The 18308-nt window shown below is 38.9% G+C and overlaps 2 protein-coding genes across 2 annotated transcripts; both read left to right on the top strand.

Annotated features, from left to right (window-relative positions):
* The first annotated feature begins 2237 nt into the window (after nucleotides 1-2237).
* On the top strand, nucleotides 2238-7196 carry LOC127771200 (beta-glucosidase 12). Its single transcript, XM_052297047.1, has 13 exons — nucleotides 2238-2461; nucleotides 2758-2827; nucleotides 3543-3601; nucleotides 3853-3928; nucleotides 4123-4200; nucleotides 4322-4409; nucleotides 4818-5073; nucleotides 5691-5806; nucleotides 5887-6104; nucleotides 6316-6347; nucleotides 6438-6540; nucleotides 6704-6812; nucleotides 6905-7196. Exons 1-13 carry the CDS (start codon nucleotides 2303-2305, stop codon nucleotides 7071-7073), a joined length of 1533 nt encoding a protein of 510 aa, XP_052153007.1. The 5' UTR covers nucleotides 2238-2302; the 3' UTR covers nucleotides 7074-7196.
* A 4224-nt stretch (nucleotides 7197-11420) lies between these two features.
* Nucleotides 11421-17675, top strand: LOC127771198 (beta-glucosidase 11-like). Its single transcript, XM_052297045.1, is given in 13 exon segments — nucleotides 11421-11621; nucleotides 12471-12540; nucleotides 12617-12675; nucleotides 12876-12951; nucleotides 13133-13210; nucleotides 13345-13432; nucleotides 14304-14628; nucleotides 16079-16194; nucleotides 16264-16481; nucleotides 16589-16620; nucleotides 16715-16817; nucleotides 17032-17140; nucleotides 17226-17675. Coding segments are annotated over 13 exon segments (1662 nt in total). The 5' UTR covers nucleotides 11421-11459; the 3' UTR covers nucleotides 17452-17675.
* Nucleotides 17676-18308: the final 633 nt, after the last annotated feature.

Below are 18308 nucleotides of genomic sequence, written 5' to 3'. Positions count from 1 at the left end.
GCCGCAGCGACAGAGGCGACAATCAACACCGACACAAAACTGCAATCATATGCATCCCCAAAAAAAAAATCCCTGATCTATTCCTTCTCTCCTTTTTTTGGGAGACAAAACCAACGACTAAATCAATGGGTATGTGTGCATCTAATCCATGGAGTATGCTACTACTCCTATGTTTCAAAATATAGCAACTTGTACTGGATGGGACACATATACAACGAATCTGGACATACCCATGTCTAGATTCATTATAATAGAATATGTTCCATCCAGTATAACGTTGCTACATTTTAGGACGGAGGGAGTACTTAATTAACCAATAAGTTCACACGTAGCCTACAAATCAAGTAAGGTTGATATATACCCTTGTAAATGCTAGCTTCGTCCGCGTGCAGCACGAGCATCTATAACAAAATACCAAGTCTTCTGCGTGTTTTTCTACTGGGTCTCTGTCAGACTGTCACTGTGTGTCTGCAGTGCCATCCAAATATCCACGCACAATCCTTGGCATTTTTTCCCCGTGATGGCCAAGTACACCAGCCGAAATGCCAAATTCATTAAGATAAGAGAAGATCAGACGGTACAAAATACAGTATATCAACGTTCTGAGAACGACACCTGTTTTGTTTGCCTGGTACCAGAACCCTGCGTTACATAATGTGAAAAAAAAAACAAAAAAAACACTGCGTTACAGGCTCAGCTCCAAAGAATCCAGAAACAACCGTTAATGAGCAATATTGCACATGCAAAACAATACTATAGAGGATCTCGTCGCAAAACAGTGGCGGAGGACTCGGTAGGACAAGGGTTGGCGCACGGCATACCTTGCTCCTGACGCGAGTACCTCCCCCGGTGCAGTCGCATGGTGGCTCTATCGCAACTTGCAGCGCCGTTGCCGAGCGCAGAGAGCACTGGAGCTGTTGCGCGCCTGCACATCGGCCCCTAGCTTGGCCCATTAGTCTTTTAGTTCTGGACCTGAGAACCTGGTGAATGGTGAACCATAGCTCCCTGCACCCAACTTCTGATATCGATTGTCCAACACTCCAACTGAGGCACTAATTGGGCGAGCATGTGGCGGCGGCTGTGGGCGCGCGGCGCGGTGCCATGGCCAGTGGAGGCGCAGGCGGTAGGCCGGCAGGCCGCACACACGCAGCAGCACATGGCGAGCCATAGGTAATTGCACACAGCAGAAACTAGCAGTGACGCAGCATCCCCGTATCGCACTAGTGGATGAAGGCATGCTTCGTGATTCATAGTTAAACTTAATTAGAGATGATTATGTTCGCTCACGTCGTGTGTTCTTGTTTGGAATTTTTTTTTTACAAAAACTTCTTGTTCGCGTGTTGCTGTTTATAGCTCTATTGGGATATGTTGTTGTTTTAGCACCGAGTTCTATGGAGTTAGGTTCAACCCCTCATCACTTGCCTAGTTCATAGGCCATACCTCTATTTTTTTTCGTCCTCCGCTACTGTCGCAAAACAAACCCTTTGCTTTCTTCTATTACCGGCCACTTCTTCATTGTCATTGTTTGCCAAGTGCAATTTTCAGTAGTAGTATTCTTTACGCTGCTGAAAATTCGTAGCCGTTGAAATTTTATTTTTTTAAAACGGAATATTTCATTAAATAGGGAAAAAAGTACAACCCTAGAGGTAGTTGAAAATTCATTTTCATCCTTGAAATCGAGATGGCCGCTGTGTCCAGTTGTTGCCGTTGTCAACATAACCATCGCTGTAATCCCGTAAACAATATATGGAAAATAGTACTCCCAGCAGTCATGAACCACCAATTTTATATTATGATAAGTTTATAAGATCTGGTAGGATTAGGATATTATGGTCGCACCGATAATTGACAAATTATTAATGATTCAAGTTCTAAAAATTCCATACAATCTTATCATCAGTTTTAAAACTTTGATAAAATCTTGTCCTAAATATTAAATACTCTCTCAGTTTTTCAATGTATGATGCCGTTGATTTTTTAAATATACGTTTAATCATTTATTATATTAAAAAATATTTAATTATCATTTATTTTATTGTGACTTGATTATAATCAAATGTTCTTTTAAGCATGACTTAAATATTTTTATATTTGCACAAATTTTTTGAGTAAGAAAAATGATTAAATATTTGTTAAAAAAAATCAGCGGCATAATATATTAAAAAACGAAGGAAGTATTTATTACCCAAGGGAGTCGTCGTTTTACCACGCGTGAGGCTATATATGGGAGCTAAATTGAGCTACTTTGCACAGCCATCTCATCTTTTTTTTTTTCTTCTGTTCGTATCAAGATCACACTGCCATGGCGGCAGCAGGGCCAATGCCCGGTGGCCTTCTCCTCACGTTCCTCCTCCTAGCTGTCGTCGCTTCCGGCGCCTACAATGGCGCCGGCGAGCCGCCGGTCAGCCGGAGAAGCTTCCCCAAGGGGTTCATCTTCGGGACAGCCTCGTCGTCGTATCAGGTTAATTAAGCTTCCACTTCCCTTCCATTCCTACAGCAAAGAAAGTTTCCAGTTCCATGAATGTAACTGTATGCAGAAGAAATTCAGTTTTCTCATAAAAAGAGGAGCAAAACTAAGAACAGATTGTGAAACTTCTCCACCGAAAATACACAGATTCACACAGAAAGGCAATGCTACTGAGTAATGCTCCAATTGGCACCAAGGAATGAATCGGTTGCTAAAATTTTAACTGTCACACTGAGACATGTTTTTGTATTGGTCTGAAATCTGAGGAATTGGCTGTTCTTGAGATGCAGTATGAGGGTGGCGCAGCGGAGGGCGGCAGAGGACCAAGCATCTGGGACACCTTCACACATCAGCACCCAGGCATGTTAATTGCATCTCTGCCTGCAAGCTGTGCTACGTACAGATTTATTTTCTTCTTTTTTTAGGATAACAAGTGCACATTCCCTAATTAAAAAAAATTACATTCCCTAAAAGATAACAAGTGCAGACTTGTGTTAATCAACTTTAATTACGTGCACTCTATATATATATCTCAACAAGAATGAAATCTGACCCTATTTAGCAATCCCAGCCAGTAGAAGTTGCATGCATACACTACACATATGGTACCATAGCAGTATCTGAAAAACAAATTACGCGCGATTATGTTCTGAGTATATTTTTTCCTGTTTGGTGGATTATCTATACAACTAGACCATCCTATCTTTGCGAATGGTCCAATATTTTGCTGTGAGCAAGATTTTTGCTCTTCCTACGATAGCTCAGCGAGTATCTTCAATCTTGACCTAGTAATCCAATCACGTCGCTTTTCAAAAAATCATCATCACAATTCAGACGATTGGTCTAAACAGTCACCATCTTCTCGAATTGCTTTTCGTCCACATATTATTTCCTGCGCGTGGTTTTCAAAAGAGGCCGTTGATATTCTTGTCCTACCTGGGATGTAATGCACTGAATAGTCTAAAGGGAAATGTAGAAATCAGGGGTAACTTAAGCACATGATTGATGTGAAATGATAAGAAATCAATGGACAAGGACACAACATTTTTGGATTGACGATTATCTGATTTGGCAGAGAAAATCGCCGACAGAAGCAACGGGGATGTGGCTTCGGATTCCTACCATCTCTACAAGGTATATTAGCAGTTAGTACATTTTTCAAGTAGCAAACATGCATTTCTAATTGATTTTTCGTAATGATTGTAACTAAAAGTATACTCTGAGTCTTTAGTCAAAAAAAAAAAAGTATACTCTGAGTCGTGTTAGATTGTTCTACTACAGCTAGGAGATATTGCCTATCACAATCTCTTCAAATTCTATTCTAAACTTCTTTTAAAAAAAACAATTTAGTACTTATCCAGAGGTACTTGTGAAAAATAATGCAGGAAGATGTGCGCCTCATGAAGGATATGGGAATGGATGCATACAGGTTCTCCATCTCATGGACAAGAATCCTTCCAAGTGAGTGGCCATATCTTCCCGACCTTCTACTTATTTCAAACCTGATACAATGCACTATCACAGAACTATCAGCAGACAGCTCTGGCTTATCTGAAGCTGATCAGCCTTTTTGTTCTGAAGTAGTACAATAATTTGCACATTGGTCATACTCCAAGTTGATGGCACCAAACATTGAAAATTCACTGTCATGGCAGATGGAAGTCTGAGGGGTGGAGTCAACAAAGAAGGCATAAAGTACTACAATAATTTGATCAATGAGCTATTATCGAAAGGTACGCATTTTCCAGTCTACAGTGTTTAGTTTCAAGTTCAGTGGCTAGATGCAAATTAGTTCCACTCCAGAAGTCCAGATATTCTTTTATTCAAGATGCAAATAACCTTATACATTTGCAGGGGTGCAACCGTTTATTACCCTTTTCCACTGGGACTCACCTCAGGCGTTGGAAGATAAATATAACGGATTTCTTAGCCCTAATATCATGTATGTCAACAATTCTTCTGCTTCAATACATCACTAGTTATACCTTGATAGGTTGAAATGGAAACTGGTCAGGTTAATAAACAGACTCAGTAAGATAGGAGAGTGAAATTTAAACTAAATGTGACAACATCAATTAACCTGACCATCACTGTGCATACCCATTAAACTGCCGAAGACTCCTATTTCAATTTCATTGGCTTTTGGAGCTTTCTCCTCAATTTCCTTGTGAATAACACTAATTGAAGGTAAGTTGGGATGTGTTTTTCTTTTGACAGCATTAAACCCCTTTATTGGCACTTACGCCACCCACAGTAGTACTCTCTTCCTATACTATTTTCAGCTAAAATGTCAAGAGTTGCCTACAGTGAAAATTTTCTTATGTTTACTGTTTGTGAAAAACTGTTGCAGAAATGACTTTAAGGACTATGCTGAAATCTGCTTCAAGGAGTTTGGTGACAGAGTGAAAAATTGGATCACCTTCAATGAGCCTTGGACTTTCTGCTCTAATGGCTATGCAACTGGCCTGTTTGCACCAGGCCGTTGTTCGCCCTGGGAGAAGGGAAATTGCAGTGTTGGAGATTCAGGAAGGGAGCCTTACACTGCATGCCATCATCAACTACTTGCCCACGCGGAAACTGTTCGGTTGTACAAAGCGAAATATCAGGTCACTGAAGAATCCCTTTGAGCACTTGCAATTCATCCATGACAATGAGTTAAATCAAAGATCTGCAAATTTGGTTTTGATAATCCATGCTTAGCATTTAGTTCCAGTTCGGTCCTGGTGGTAGAATTTGTTAGTACATCCATTAGCAAATTACTTTAGTAACTTCAGCTATCTGTTTAAAATATCACATATCATGGATTGGATTCCTATCATATCAACAGACATGTGCATATACTAGTTACTTTCAAAAAGAATGATTTTACTGTCCTTACGGATCGAATACTAATACATTTAAACCTTATCAATTAAATACCTGAATCTGAAGATGATGTTTGTAGAAAGAGTGATTTTACGGTCCTTGAGTGATGCCAGGTGGTACCACATTTTATAATGTAAGAGGTACCAAAATTTATACCAGAAAATGTAGTACCTCAGGACCGTAAAAATTTCTCTTGTAGATATGTATTACTTGTTAATTATAGTCCTATGGAACGAGAAAAGCTCTGGCTGCAAGAGAAAGAAAGCAGAACAACTAGAATACATTGCCAAATCAAAGGATTGGAGTTCAGCATTTACACAACCACTCACTTGAACAATGAAATCCTTCATAAATGCAGGCCTTACAAAAAGGGAAGATTGGAATAACTCTGGTCTCGCACTGGTTTGTTCCCTTCTCCCGCTCCAAATCCAACGATGATGCTGCAAAGCGTGCTATAGACTTCATGTTTGGATGGTAAATTCTGTCACACATTATTTCATCATTGAAGCTGTTAAAACATGAAAGAAGTCTTCAACAATGAATTTCCCTTCTAGGTTTATGGATCCCCTCATTAGAGGCGACTACCCCCTAAGCATGAGAGGATTGGTTGGGAATCGCTTGCCACAGTTCACTAAAGAACAGTCTAAGTTGGTCAAGGGTGCATTTGACTTTATTGGACTTAACTACTACACTGCGAACTATGCTGATAACCTTCCTCCATCAAATGGCCTTAACAACAGCTATACCACCGATTCTCGAGCTAATCTTACCGGTGAGTCAATATGAGTTTATATTTCTATTTTAAATTCATAGTGTTTGCAACATTGAAATACAAAGATATGGCAAGCTTCTAGCATATAATATCCATTAGACTGTAGCATTTCTGATAAGCATTTTGGTCAGCTTATGTCATAGCCTCTGTTGCACAATACCTATCTGTTTCAGACGGGTCAATATATGCTAACCTATCCTGATTGTGCCAGGTGTACGAAATGGCATCCCCATAGGACCGCAGGTAACTCCATACTTTGTCCTCCACACAAAATAAATTAATAGTAAATAGTTAAGGTGAGATATTGAATTTTGTAAAATGGCATGTATGTAGGCTGCTTCACCTTGGCTTTACGTCTACCCTCAAGGCTTCCGTGACTTGCTACTTTATGTTAAGGAGAACTATGGCAATCCTACCATCTACATCACTGAAAATGGTAAGTCTCCGATACTACGGTAACACATTCTAATTTTTAAATTAAGTCAGCAATGAATTCCTATGGCATAAATATTTTTCTTCTCCTAGCTTCTTGAAGAAATAAAATATATATTCTCTAAAAGTTAATGAATCTAACTGATTTTTAATTGCTGCATCTTAAGGCGTTGATGAATTCAACAATAAGACCTTACCACTCCAAGAAGCCTTGAAGGATGACGCTAGGATAGAATACTACCACAAGCACCTCCTTTCCCTGCTAAGTGCTATAAGGTCTGAACTCTGAACTATTGATCATAGACCCATTTCTGAGTAGGGTTCTTCAGATGCTAGTTGACAATGCATTACTCCATATGCCTTCACAGGGATGGAGCAAACGTGAAGGGATACTTTGCATGGTCGCTGCTTGATAACTTCGAGTGGTCGAACGGCTACACAGTTCGATTTGGGATAAACTTCGTAGATTACAATGACGGAAGGAAGAGATACCCCAAGAACTCTGCCCATTGGTTCAAGAAGTTCCTCCTGAAATGATAAAAAAGCACCATTGCACTCATTGCTTTTCTCATTGAATAATAAAAGAGTATATGTTTTGCGTGAATTTGGTACAAGAGATGGAAGTAATCCAGTTAAATAATAAATCCCTCTCTTACTGCATGTCTGCATCTATATCTTAACTTCCTGCACATAGTTTAGCAAAAGGTATATAGTTACACACCTTCTATCAACACATTTCTCAAAAGTCAACACTACAACTCTATACTTTTATTAATTGATTGATCATTTTTTAGAATGGTGTGTCCAGAACCTTGGAATGCCATTACTTTTCCCCAACACGGCGATGTTTTTTTTTTTCTTTCTGAGAGAATGTGCGATTACGGTATGTCGAACTCCTCATCTCATGATCTGATCCGTCATCCATGCATGGATTTGGCCAACAAAGCACAAAAGTTGAAAAAGCAACTCAATGAGACAAAATCTAACTACTTACCCTGCAAGAGCTTCCGCGACGGGGCGGCGGTTGTCGGTTGGCCGCTGGGACTGGGGCGGCCAGAGGGCTGAACGGGGAAAGGTCCGTCCCCGCCGCCGCGAGGCTCTAGCCGCGGTTGGTAGGCAGCGCCGTGGGCCCCCTCGTCGCCGGCGACGGGCGGTGGACTGAAGGGAGCCGCGGCAGCGACGGCGCGGACGAGGGAATTGGAGCGTGTGGAGATTGGTATTGGGCCTTTATGGACTTGTGGGCTGCGAAATTTGAGAGATGGGGGTCTTATGGGCCAAAATCCAGGGAACTGCGGCTTTGCCCCTTCGAGATTTAAAAGTTGACTTTGATTACATACAACGTATCACGACAACATTGGAACATAATAATCTAGAAGGCTGCTATATAGCGGAATTTCGCTTTTGAACGGGATGATACTTGTTAAGTATTAGGTCTGATATCGGGTGATACCTGTCAGGTATCAGACGATCTACCACGTTTTAGGTGATACTTGCGAGGTATCAGGTGATACCTATCAGGTATCATGCAATTCTTACCATATAAAAGGTGATACTTGCGAGGTATCATCATGCGATTCTTACCACATAGAAGGTAATACTTGCGAGGTATCAGGTGATACCTATCAATATCATGCGATACATACCCAACGCCGACGACGACCACTGCCGCCCCAGCGCCCCTCCCTCCCTAGCTCCGGCCACCGCCGCTGCTCCCGCCGCCGCTCTCTCCCCCAAATCTGGCTCCCACCACTGGCGTCCCTTCCACCCCCCGAATCCGGCTGCCACCACCTCTGCCCCTCCTCTCTCCATCCACCTCTGACTGGTGGTGGGAAAGGGCTCGGAGGGCGAGGAGAGCGTGGAGACGAGAGAGGCGGAGAAACCGACGAGGAGTAGAGGGGAGAGGGCGGCGATGAGTTGGTCGTGGAGGCCGTAGAAGTGGACCTTGACGAGGAGGAGTCGACGATGAAGATGGGCCCGACGGAGGTGGCGTGGTCCGCGTGGATGGCGGAGAGAAGAACGGGGTCACGCCTGGCGCCGGCTTCCATCGATGCTTCCTCTCGTAGACTCTTGCTAGTCGCTGATGATGCTAGTTGGTTATCTCATTGGGGTACAGTATTCCGTCCCCTAGCATTCATGAATAATCTAATATATTATTTTATATATTACATGGTCTGTTTGTTTAGATTTGCAACATTAGAGCACGTACAATGATAATTAATAGCAGGCTTTTAGAGTTATTAAAAAGGTAACTTAACATAGAAGAAAGAGAAGGATAGTAGTTAGGAGTAATTGTTATGCATAATAACAATGGCTTAATATTGACTCCCAACATTTGTAAAAGGAAACTTTGCATTAGGACAGAGAAAAGGAAAGAAAGATAATAAAAATTATTTGGATGCAGTAAATGTTATATATTTTTCTGTTGTCTATGGATTAAGAGTCTATGATAAGCTCTACCTTTAAACATGTCTTTAACTTGTGTTTAATCTGTGCTTAACCGAATAAACATGTTTTCATAAATTGTGAAATGTCAATATGATCTTTACTAAAATTAAATAATTCTAGAGTACTTTTGACCTTTTTTGAAAGATTCCACAAATAGAATTGCTGACGAGAGTTGAAACGTTGTTGCACTGAGTTTCTCTATATGCACCAAAATGTTGAATGGAATATGAAAAGTCTAATGCAAGCACTTGCACAAGACTAACTCAGCTAGCTTAGCATGTGGTAGTTCTACATCAGTGATAATGGGTTAATTTGATTAAGCACTTGCGCATTAAGGTGTTTTTTACTATAAAATTGAGTAGATGGGTGAGCATTTATAACAAAATAACTTATGTGATGGAACATCGAACTTTAAGTGACTTATAGGGTTGCTTTTGTAATTTTTTTCTATATTTTAAGATGAAGAGAATAATCTAAAATTTTCAAAATATTAATTAACACGTTTCTTTCTGATTTTCTAGCATTCCAGAGCGCTTGCCACGAACGAACAATATCTCACTTGATTCTACCCAACTTTTGAGATGAAAATTTTCTTTTGTAGAAGCTTCCATGTAGAAACGTAGAAACTTTACAAAGGCCGTGTTTAGTTCCATGCCAATTTTGTTTTACATATATGGACACATATTTGAAGTATTAAACGTAGACTAATTAACGAAACAAATTATAGATTCCGACTGTAAACTGCGAGCCAAATCTTTTGAGCCTAATTAATCCGTCATTAGCACATGTGGGTTACTGTAGCACTTATGACTAATCATGACGTAATTTGGCTCAAAAGATTCGTCTCGCGATTTTACAGTCGGACTGTGCAATTAGTTTTTCTTTTGGCCCACATTTGATGTTTTATACATGTGTCCAAATATTTAATATGACGGAAAAGTTATGGCTAATCACTGTAGCACTGTAGCACTATGCAATTACTGTAGTACTTACGGTTAATCATGAAGTAATTAGGCTCAAAAGATTCGTCTCGCGATTTACAGTTGGATTGTGCAATTAGTTTTTCTTTTTGTCCACATTTAATGCTTCATACATGTGTCCAAACATTTAATATGACAGAAAAGTTAAAAGTTTGAAGAAAAAAGTTAAAATCTAGACACAACCAAAGATAGAATTCAAAAAATAAGTTAAAAGAAATACTGTATGAACTTCCTATTGGCCCTAAACTGTCCCAAACATGCAGGCACGTGCGAGGGAGAACTAGCTTGTTCGAGGTGCCCTCGCGTACATCTCTCATAATGCACAAATCGGTGGTGAAATATATAGGAAAAGAAGATTCTCCAAAAAAAAAAAGATCACGAATGTGATTCTCTCAAAAAAAAAATTAGGAGTGCGATTCTCTCTTTAAAAAAAATAGGAATGCGATTCTCTAAAAAGAAAAAAAAGAATAGGAATGCGATATGTTTGTGCTCGCGCGTTCCGGCGGTGTTAGCTTCGATATTTTTCTTAAGGTACGGGTGTGATTTGTGCCAAATAAGGTTGCAATATACTGTAACTCCATATAGGACTAGCTAGTTTGGTAGCAAGTCATATTGGATTGTTGTCACATCCGCAGAATTGCGCAAGAAATTCAGATTTTGCACGAGAAATCCAGTTAGTTGCTCTGGTTACATCTAAACACAGAAACTGGGAAACATCCACTGTACTCGCTTTGAGATGCTGCGAATTATTGAAGGCATTGAAAAAGATACGAGTGATCTCTTCATTTCAAAATAAGTTAATATAATACGTAATATATCTCACGGATTAATTTATAGAACTAAAATATATCATTTTACGTAGTAGATTAACTTATTTTAGAAGAGAGAGTACATAACTTGACGGTGTTCCATGCATCATATGCATCTTGTGGGGATTCAGAACTGCAAGATAGCTATATGGCCTGAACCCGAACAAGTTGTCAGCGGCAAGAGTACAACCAAGAACCACCAAAAATCATTTTCCTATCTCTCTTCCTGCACGCTTAGGTCATTTCCAACCCAATGAGTAGGATAGTGTCTATAGTATTAAATAAGCTGCTATTTAGGATGAAAGATGATGTGGCAAAGTGAATAAATGAGGAAAGTGAATGAAACCATGTCTTGCATGAGATATGGTTTCTACACAACATCCAAAATATCATGTGAGATAAGTGGCATTAAATTTAAATATGGAATAGTGGTGTTTGCATTAGAAGAGTAGTGCCTAGAACTAGTTTCTTAATGATATAAAGTTTATTAAAACTATGTTTAGTGTCTTGGGTTAAAAATGGCCTTAGCAGGAGCATCTACAACAGTTTTTTTTCCTGATTACTAGTACTCCCACGTGGCCACGTCCTACCCCATCACCGCCGACAAGTCCAAACAGATATGCAAGTCCCTATTTAAGTTGAGCTGTCTGTGTTCATCAGCCCATCACTCTCTTCTGTCTATGTAGGTCATGGCGGTTGCAGGGGCAATGGTGATGTCAGGTGCTCTTCTCCTTCTCCACCTCTTAGCTTTTACCTGCGTCGCCTGCAATGGTGGCAGCGAGCTGCCACCGATCAGCCGGAGGAGCTTCCCCAAGGGGTTCATTTTTGGGACGTCCTCGTCGTCATATCAGGTTAGGCTTTCGCCTCATTCTTCCTACAAGAATTTGGGAATAATTTCATAAAAACTGCCGCTGAAACTAAATTATCGCAAGAACATCAGTTGGAACAGAATGTGTTCTTTTCAAATTGGAAAAAAAAGGGTTAATTTCAAGACAGTATAAATGAATAGCCCCACCATGATGCTTTCTATTAGTAGTAGAAAGTTAATATGAACCGTTAATTTCAATTGATCGAAGAGTTCGGATTTATTTGTACTACTATCCCAGTTAATAGTAGTAGAAATATAGAGGGATATTATTGTCAAAAAGAAATAAGTGTGGAGGGGTATAATCATCATTTAGCAGTGACTAAAACTTTTTTTTCTTTCTTTAGCTTTTTCGATGGAATATGAGCAATGTCAACACAATGGATGACGTCGTATTAATCTAAAAAGGAAAACAAACATAAATAATAAAGTTACCCCTAATAATGGTATTAGTAAACTACTAATTTATGCTTGATAACAAATACTAGTTTAGATTATTTTTACTGGTAGTATAATTCACTAGCAAATAGCACCGGAGCATCGATCATGAATGAAACACATGAAAAAGGAGCAGATGAAGATAAATTGTGCAACTAGGGTACCTCATAGATATCGGTGACCAGCAAATGATGGCACTGAAAAATGCTCAAGCTGCCCTATAAGAGTAAGAATAATGCTCATATTTGCTGGTAGAGAGGAATTCAAGCCCTGATCCAATACGTATTCAGTAGTCAATTCAACTGTTTCGTGATTCCTTCTCAACTCATAACGATGTGCTCTGTTTCAGGTCTGAAATAAACCTGACGAATTGACTGTTGTTTTACACATGATGCAGTTCGAGGGTGGCGCAGCGTTGGGTGGCAGAGGACCAAGCATCTGGGACACCTTCACACATCAGTCTCCAGGCATGTTAACTGTAAATGGCAAGAAAGGAAAGGCAATGAGACATTATTTTGAATTGAACATCCCCCAATTTGGCAGACAAAATCACTGACAGAAGCAATGGCGATGTGGCTTGCGACAGCTACCATCTCTACAAGGTATTAGCAATTACTCATAGCATTTTTCAAGTTGCTGTCATGGCCATTTCTAATTGATCTTTTGTAAAGGTTTTAGTCAAATATACACAACATGTTTGCCAGTCTGCCTCTGCCACGATCTCTTCAAACTTTAATTATAAGCTTCTTTAAAAGGACTAATTTAGTACTCATCCTGAGGGCCTGGCCACCAAAAAATGCAGGAAGATGTGCGCAGTATGAAGGAGATGGGGATGGATGCATACAGATTCTCCATCTCATGGTCAAGAATTCTTCCAAGTGCGTGACCATATCTTTTAGGAAAAAAATAATGATAGATACAATGAACTGTCATAGACTTACCAACAGATAGAGGTTATCTAAATATGTTTTCTCTTTTGTTCTCAAGCACAATATTTTGCATTTCTTTTTCAATCTCCAAGGTGATCCAACCAGGGTTAAAATCTCACTGACATGGCAGATGGAAGTCTGAGCGGTGGAGTCAACAGAGAAGGCATCAACTACTACAACAATTTGATCAATGAGCTATTATCGAAAGGTATGCAAGTCTCGTCTTCACCATTTACTTTCAAGTTCAGAATCTAGATGCAGCTTGTGACAACCATTAGCTCCATTCGTTGGTATGCCAGATTTCTTTATTCAAGATGCAAAAATAATCTTATACATTTGCAGGGGTGCAACCATTTGTTACCCTTTTCCACTGGGACTCACCTCAGGCGTTGGAAGATAAATATAAAGGATTTCTTAGCCCTAATATCATGTAAGTCAACAATTCTTCAGTACCTTTTTTTTTTCTTTTGAAACCGAATTCTTCGGTACCTTTTGCTGACCAGGTTAAATAAACACTAACTTAAAAAAAATATTTGGGGCAGTGTTACCTACTTCAGTTATAAATATTGTCAACCTCATCATGCACATCAATTGGATTTTTTTAGAGTACCACTGAGTGAATGCAAGCCGTTTATTGTAGTAGATCCAACAGATCATATTTGTTTCTACTGCACCTATTAGATTGAGTAGTAGTGTAGTAGAAGGGTATTTTAGAAAAAAAAAATACATGGCATTGATGTAAATACGTAGTTGTTGAAGGGTTCCGTAGTTCATCGCTATTACCCGAAAATTCAATGTCAACAGCTTGTGGAGTTCTCTTCCCATTTTTGTCGCAAATACTCACTCCTTCCCAAATTGATTATCATACAATGGAATCTAAAATTTCTCAAATTGATCAACATATAACCGCATGGACACGGATTTTATCATAATACAATTAATTCAGCATGGGAGAATGTGTGCATGCTAGGGTGTAATTGACATGATGTTTTAATCGACACATGCATTATGGAAGAACGTGTGCATAGTGTCTTGATTGATGCAATTTAAATTATCATTAGTCTTGGTACATAAATATATATGATGATCAATTTGGAATGGAGGAAGTATTGTTTACTGTGATTTGTGGAAAGGGAAGTCGGGAGGTGTTTTGCTTTGAACAGGATTTATCATTTAACCGCTGTTTGCACTGACACCAGCCCTAATAGTGCTCCATTGTGATAGTCTTTTCAGCTAAAACATCTACTGTTACTTGCAATCAAAGAAGTGCTAAAGTTACTGACTGTGAAGAACTGTTGCAGAAATGACTATAAGGAATACGCTGAAACATGCTTCAAAGAGTTTGGTGACCGGGTGAAACATTGGATCACCTTCAATGAGCCTTGGACCTTCTGCTCTATGGGCTATGCATCTGGCATCATGGCACCAGGCCGGTGTTCATCCTGGGAGGTGGGAAAATGCAGAGTTGGAGATTCAGGAAGGGAGCCTTACACTGCATGCCATCACCAACTACTTGCTCACGCAGAAACCGTTCGGTTGTACAAAGAGAAATATCAGTTCACTGAAGGAAATGTCAGGCAGTTGCAGTTCATCCGTGATAATAATTTAAATCGAAGATCAGCAAAGTTAAGTTTCATAATCCAAAATTATTTATTGCTTGGTATTCAATTTCAGCTGGGGCCTGGTGGTGGTAGTAGAGTTTATCAGTAGAGACATTAGCGGATCTTACATTGTTATTTTTCATTGTAGTAAATTTCACAAAAATACAAGTACTTCATACAAACTATCATAAAACTATATATTTAACATGTTGTATCACAAAGCTACAAATTTAGCAAAGTTATCACAAAACTACATATTTAAAGCCAAGCATTACAAAACTACAGCTTTAATATTATCACAAAATTACATATTTTAGAGTTTAAATCCCAAGCACTACTATTATGTTTGAGCTATAAAAGTTGTAGTTTTACGATTAAATTGGTGCTAAACTTGTAATTTTGTCATAATTTTGTTACCAAATCTGTAAATTTGTGATACTTCATCTTAATAAATTTAGCTCTAAATATATAATTTTGTTTTTTTGAAATAGTTAAATATATAATTTTGTGATACACCGTCTTAAATATATAATTTTGTGATAGTTTGATCAAAATATATGTAGTGTGAAATTTACTCTTCTTATTATGAACTGTAATATGGTAAAACTCGATGAAACACACACCACAATACCAAATAGTCAATATGGATAAGAGAAATCCTAGAATCCTAAGAAGAAAAATAAAACATTTGGCCCTTAATCACAAGGTCAGGTATAGAGGTCAAAATAGGTAAGAGAGATATTTATTTGTTTATTATGCAAGGCCCTCCAGACTCAAGGGGAAAACATAATCCTATAAATTCTCACACAAAAACAAAACATCATGTCTTAATCTCGATGCCCTAATACAGAGGTCTGGATCTATTAGTTAGGTTGGAGATATATTTATATACTAAAAACAATGAAAGGCCTTTAGAGTCGATATGAAAAAAGAAAAAAAATAAAAGCAAAACATTCACCATTAATCTTGGCAAAAGATCGCCAGTTGAGTTATTTTCAAAATACAAACATATATCAGTAGCCAACAACACAGTTATACGAGGAAGTTGAAACCAACAAACATGTAAAATACAATTTGCAAATAAGCATTAATGTATATGATAGCTAGCTGCACAATTTGTGCAGGTAACTTGGCTAAATGGCTAGCAAGTTACTTTTTTAACTGCAGCGCTATTTTATATCATGCATTATCATGAAACAGATTCCTATCAGATACATAGGCATGCGCATACTCTAGCCTACCGTTATATTCAAAACTTCTGCACTTTACTACACATAATATGTTCTAGGCCTTATAATTTGAACATGAATGTAGATATGCATTAGTAGTTAGTATTGTATAAGCGATTGTTGTGGTGTATGATAGTTTGAGTGCTGAAGCTGAGTCTGTTTGCTAGTAGATCAAGGCTTTAGCTTCAGCACTCGCAACATCACACTCCACACACCTCACAATGACCAAATGCTTATCAAATGCAGGCTTTACAAAAGGGGAAGATTGGAATAATTTTAAATGCAGACTGGTTTGTTCCATTGTCCCAATCCAAATCCAGCAGTGATGCTGCAAGACGTGCTCTAGACTTCATGCTTGGATGGTATTCTTTGTCTCACACATAATTTCATTATTATGAGAGTGAAGATTCTAACTATGAAATCCCTTCTAGGTTTATGGATCCTCTCGTTAGAGGAGACTACCCACTAAGCATGAGAGAATTGGTTGGAAATCGCTTGCCAGAGTTCAGCAAAGAGCAATCTGGAATGGTCAAGGGTGCATTCGATTTCATTGGACTCAACTACTACACTTCAAGCTATGCTGATAATGATCCTCCATCGCATGGCCATAACAACAGCTATAATACTGATTCACATGCTAAGATTACTGGTGAGCAACATTATCTCATCATGAATATGTGATAAATATTGGTTTGGATACATGTATTGTGTAGCTTGTTTTTGCTACTATGTGCTAACCTTGTCCAATTATGCTAGGTAGTCGAAACGGGATTCCCATAGGGCCTCAGGTGACCTACTACTTTGTTATCCACAGAACAAATTCCTAGTAAATCAATTGATCAAAGGACATGATTGAAAACTCAACAAACAACATGTGTGTAGGCTGCTTCGTTTTGGTTTCACATCTACCCTGAAGGGATCTGGGAAATGTTGCTTTATGTTAAGGAGAACTATGGCAATCCTACCATCTACATCACTGAAAATGGTAAGTTCCAACAAACATATAGGTCATACAGTTTCTCAGCATGTGTGCAAACCAATACTACTGTATAACACCTTCTGATTGTTAGTTTTTTTTTCAATCTAGACAATAGTGCACATAGGACTTAATAGTCTTCTCCTAGCTATGTAAAAAAAAGGGCATTATCCTCTTCTAGAAGTGAATTAACATGATTGATTCTTTCTAAATACATCCCAAGGTGTTGATGAAGTCAATAATAAGACCATGCCGCTCGAGGAAGCCCTGAAGGATGATACCAGGATCGAATACTATCACAAGCACCTTCTCGCCCTGCTAAGTGCTATGAGGTCAGAACATCAATTCAGACACTCAGCTATCAGTAGACAACTTAAAGATGGTACTAACACTGCATTATTCCATATGCCTCCACAGGGATGGAGCAAACGTGAAGGGGTACTTTGCATGGTCTCTGCTTGACAACTTTGAGTGGGCGGATGGCTACACACTCCGGTTTGGGCTAAACTTTGTGGATTACGATGACGGAATGAAGAGATACCCCAAGAACTCGGCCCGTTGGTTCAAGAAGTTCCTCCAGAAATGAAACAGAGATGGAAACAAAAGGTTGAAAAGAGTTGCATACAATGCCTTTTCTAATTGAACATCGAAATAGTATATAAGTTTTATGAGTTAAGTAAAATAGATGAAATTGGTTCGACTAAATTAATAAATCTCACTCTCCTCTTCTTGCATGTTTGCATCTCTCTCTTGCATGTTACACACCTTCTATCAACATATTTCTCAAAAGTCGAAACTATAACTTTATACTTTTATTGATTGATTTTTCTTTTTAGAATGGTGTGTCCATAACCTTAGAATGCCATTACTTTGCCCCAAAGCGATGTTGTTTTTTTTTTTTTGTCTTGCTGAGAGGATGTGGGATTACTGTATGTTGAACTCCTCATCTCATGATCTCATCCATGCGTGGATTTAGCCCAACAAAGCCCAAAAGTTCTATCTGCCCACACGCCAGGTTAAGCTAGTTTTTGACGTGCGATTGCTGGCTGTAGGGGTGGAAAAAAAAAAAGCTCAGGAGCTTGGTTGGCTTGGCTTGGCTCGTAAGCCAAACAAGTTAAGCCCAAGCCTCCTATTTAGCTCGTTGTTGAAATGAGCCAAGCCCGAGCTGGCTCGCGAGTCGTTTGTTTTGGCTCGCAAGCCTAGACCATCATGTGTTTATATCGATTATTTTATTTTTCATAGAGTTATTATTTGTCAATTAAAAATTTATCATTAAGATTTTAAAGAATTGAATATATAAACTTATTTAAATTTTACATGTTCCTGATTTGATTTTTTAATAATTACAAAATATATATGAAGAGGTGTTTTAACATGAAGGCTTGCAAGCTAGCTCGAGCCAAAAAAACGAGCCGAGCCGAGCTTAAGTTTTAGCTTGTTTCTCTAACTAAGCCGAGCTCAAGTTTTTGAATAAGATGAACGGTCAAACATGTTTAAAAA

Source organism: Oryza glaberrima, chromosome 4, assembly GCF_000147395.1.
Source record: "Oryza glaberrima chromosome 4, OglaRS2, whole genome shotgun sequence".
Taxonomy (NCBI): domain Eukaryota; kingdom Viridiplantae; phylum Streptophyta; class Magnoliopsida; order Poales; family Poaceae; genus Oryza; species Oryza glaberrima.
The sequence above is the reverse complement of the archived record's forward strand: the minus strand, read 5'-3'. Positions and strand labels throughout refer to the sequence as shown.

Bases quoted from the DNA above. Each gene is read 5' to 3' on its own strand.
- LOC127771200 (XM_052297047.1), top strand. From the start codon at position 2,303: ATGGCGGCAGCAGGGCCAATGCCCGGTGGCCTTCTCCTCACGTTCCTC. The intron at 4,201-4,321 runs GTACGCATTTTC...ATACATTTGCAG, and splicing joins CAATGAGCTATTATCGAAAG to GGGTGCAACCGTTTATTACC. The intron at 6,541-6,703 runs GTAAGTCTCCGA...CTGCATCTTAAG, and splicing joins CATCTACATCACTGAAAATG to GCGTTGATGAATTCAACAAT.